Here is a 3,004-nt window from a genome sequence, read left to right as displayed (position 1 = left end):
CTTCCTTCCTTCCTTCCTTCCTTTCTTCCTTCCTTACTTCCTTCTTTCCTACCTACCTACCTACCTACCTACCTACCTACCTACCTACCTACCTAACTACCTACATATCTAGACCACGTTTCACCTTGTAGCCATAGTTGACCTAGTACTTGCTATGTACACAACACCAGTCTTTACCTTACAGATATCTGTTTCTGCCTCACAGCTGCTGGGATTAAAGGCATATGCCATCATATGTGCCGTTACATTCTGCTTTTAACCCCCTGGCAGAAGTTAAACACTGATTACATATCCATGACCCACCCATTCCCAAGTATCTTCTTCTGTAGAGACAGTTTCAGAAGGCACCATAGAAATGACCCAGTATCCATTCTGACCAAGCATCCTCCAAGGTGCCAGCTCCTCACAGAGCCCAGCTCAGGTGTGATACACTGACTCTGCATCTCCAGCCAGGGGAACCAATAGGGAGGAGTATCAAGGTTTCTTGGCCTCATCAACTCCCAGGAAGTAAAGACCCCAGGAGCTTCTTGCCCAGGTCCCTTCCAGGCATCAGGCTGACACCCTTAGGAAGGGTCCCCACTTGCCTCCCAGTAAGTTCTATCCTTCTGAAGTTCATCTTTCCAGTTTTCAAATTCTTTCTTATCTGCCATCAGCCTTTGCAGAACTACCTGCAGCTGCTCCTGTAAGAAAGGAATTGTAGCAAAGTCAAGCTGTGTGCTTAGTAGGACTGTTGTTCTATCCAAAGGCCAAAACCTTCTGGAAAGATAGAAAGCTAAGGCTTTCTACCTTTCTTTTAAAGAATTGTAATATGAATTCTTTACATAAAAATGATATACACATATAGTTTTAATCTATTATGAACAAGTAGATAAGAAACTTTTGAAAAGAAGGCAAACAGGGACAAAATCAACTTGGTCTGGGAAGTTTACAGAAACCCAGGGTATGGCAACTAGAATCTAGGAGTAGGAAGAAAATAATAAGAAATAGCCATCTATTTGGAAAATGATTCCCCGTCTTCTTTCAAAAAGGTGGTCTCAAGCCATGCCAGGTATATAGATATCAGAGAATAATTTGCAACTTGCAGCCATCAGTTCTCTCCTTCAGTGGTCTGGCTTCTGAGTTCAGACTCAGGCCGTTATACTTGGCAATAAGCCATTAAGGCATTGCTCCAAACCCTCATCTTATTTACTTTGACACCTAAAGAATAATCAGAGCTTTTCTTGGACATAAAATCTCAACAGTATACAACAAACTAAAAACACTTGCTCTTGTTCTAGAGTTTGTCCCCCCCCTGGTAGATTCTCTCAGGATTAATCTCAATGGATAGTCCCATTCTTTCAGGCCTCAGAAGGTAACAGGATGGAATGAAATCCTAGGTCTGGATTCCATGATGATCAGGTAACTGAATGATCATAGGAAGTAAAGGTTTTCCATCTGGAACTGTTTCCTGCTAAGTCTCCCACCCCCCAACCCTCCTCCTTACCTTGTACTTCTGGGCCACCTCTTCAATGAGAGCTGTTTTGTGACCACGGTGCTCCTGAGATCGCTCACAAAGCAAGCAGATGGCCATCATGTCCTTTCTACAGAAGAGCTGGAGTTTCTCTCCATGTCTTGCACAGGTAAACACTTTCTCCTCCTCTTCTGGGCTGGTCCTGAACTCTTTGAGCCTCTCTACTATGTTGGCCACATGTAGATTAGGCCTCAGATTGCTAAATAGATGCCTAAGCCGGCACACAGGGCAAATGAACATTTCCTTATTGCATTTGATGGATTCAAAGTACACCGTGATGCAGCCTTGGCAGAAGCTGTGACCACAATCTGCACTCACAGGTTTCACCATCAGGTTCAGACAGACAGGACAGGTCACCTCCTCCTTTAAATTCTTCATGAATTGTGAAGCCATAGTTGCTATGATCCTGTGTATGACTGTCCTGACTCCTCCCACTTCTTCTCAGGTGCCTATGTGATTGGGATGGTGAAAGGGGGCAAGTAAGAAATGGAACATAAGTCCATTTTCTGGCTTCTTCTCCACCTCCATGAGACTCTGAACCATACAGATAAGCTTCCCTTCCCCCACTCATCTTCCCTGTTCTCTTGAGCCTTCTGGGCCAAGCCAAGCTGCCCTAAGCAGCTTGTTAGCCCAGGGAGATCTCCATTCTTCTCCCCACTCTCAGCCCACCTACATTGGACTTGATACTCCTGAACTATACAGAACTGCAGGTCTGCAATCATATGACCCAAGTATATCCACCAGAGGCATGCCATACCAGGACCATTGAGGTTGATCCCTGCTCCCAGCACCTACTACAACAAGAACACCCAGGAAACAAAACCATCCAGATGACTAAAGTACCTCCAAAAAAACACAATAAGAGCTAGGGCAATATGATACCTCCAAAGCACAGCTACCCACCTCTACAGCAGACCCTGGATATCCTAACACAATTGAAACCGAAGAAAATGACTCTAAATTCAATCTTATAAAGATGATAGAGGCCTTTAAAGAGAAAATGGATAAATCCCTTAAAGAAATACAGAAACATACAATCAGAGGTGGTATGTTTGTTTGATTTTGTTTTGTTTTGTTTTGTTTTGCTTTTTTGAGACAGGGTTTCTCTGGATATCCCTGCCTGTAATGGAACTCACTCTGTAGACTTCAAACTTAGAAATCCTCCTGCCTCTGTCTCCCAAGTACTGGGATTAAAGCCATGCACAACTGCCCATCCGGATAGAAGTCTTTTAAAAGGAAACAAATAAATNTCTTAAAGACATACAGGAAAATACAATTAAACAGGTGAAGGAAATAAATACAACTGTGNAAGACCTGAAAGTCGAAATGGAAACAATAAAGGAAATAAAAACTGAGGAAACAAATGCAAGCATCATGAACAGAATACAGATGTTTAAAGGAAGAAACTCAGATGTAGAAGATACAAGAGAAGAAATTGATACCTCAGTCAAAGAAAATGTTAAAGCTAAAACACTCCTGACATAAAACATCCAG

General features: G+C 42.8%; 1 protein-coding gene across 1 annotated transcript; it reads right to left on the bottom strand.

Moving 5' to 3' along the window:
- Nucleotides 1-556: 556 nt before the first annotated feature.
- LOC110288366 (tripartite motif-containing protein 12A-like) lies at nucleotides 557-1,959 on the bottom strand. Its single transcript, XM_029473842.1, has 2 exons — nucleotides 1,484-1,959; nucleotides 557-680 (listed from the first exon to the last, which is right to left on the bottom strand). Exons 1-2 carry the CDS (start codon nucleotides 1,901-1,903, stop codon nucleotides 564-566), a joined length of 537 nt encoding a protein of 178 aa, XP_029329702.1. The 5' UTR covers nucleotides 1,904-1,959; the 3' UTR covers nucleotides 557-563.
- Nucleotides 1,960-3,004: the final 1,045 nt, after the last annotated feature.

This window comes from Mus caroli, unplaced genomic scaffold, assembly GCF_900094665.2.
Source record: "Mus caroli unplaced genomic scaffold, CAROLI_EIJ_v1.1 scaffold_19820_1, whole genome shotgun sequence".
NCBI classification, from domain to species: domain Eukaryota; kingdom Metazoa; phylum Chordata; class Mammalia; order Rodentia; family Muridae; genus Mus; species Mus caroli.
This window is presented reverse-complemented; position numbering and strand designations above follow the sequence as displayed.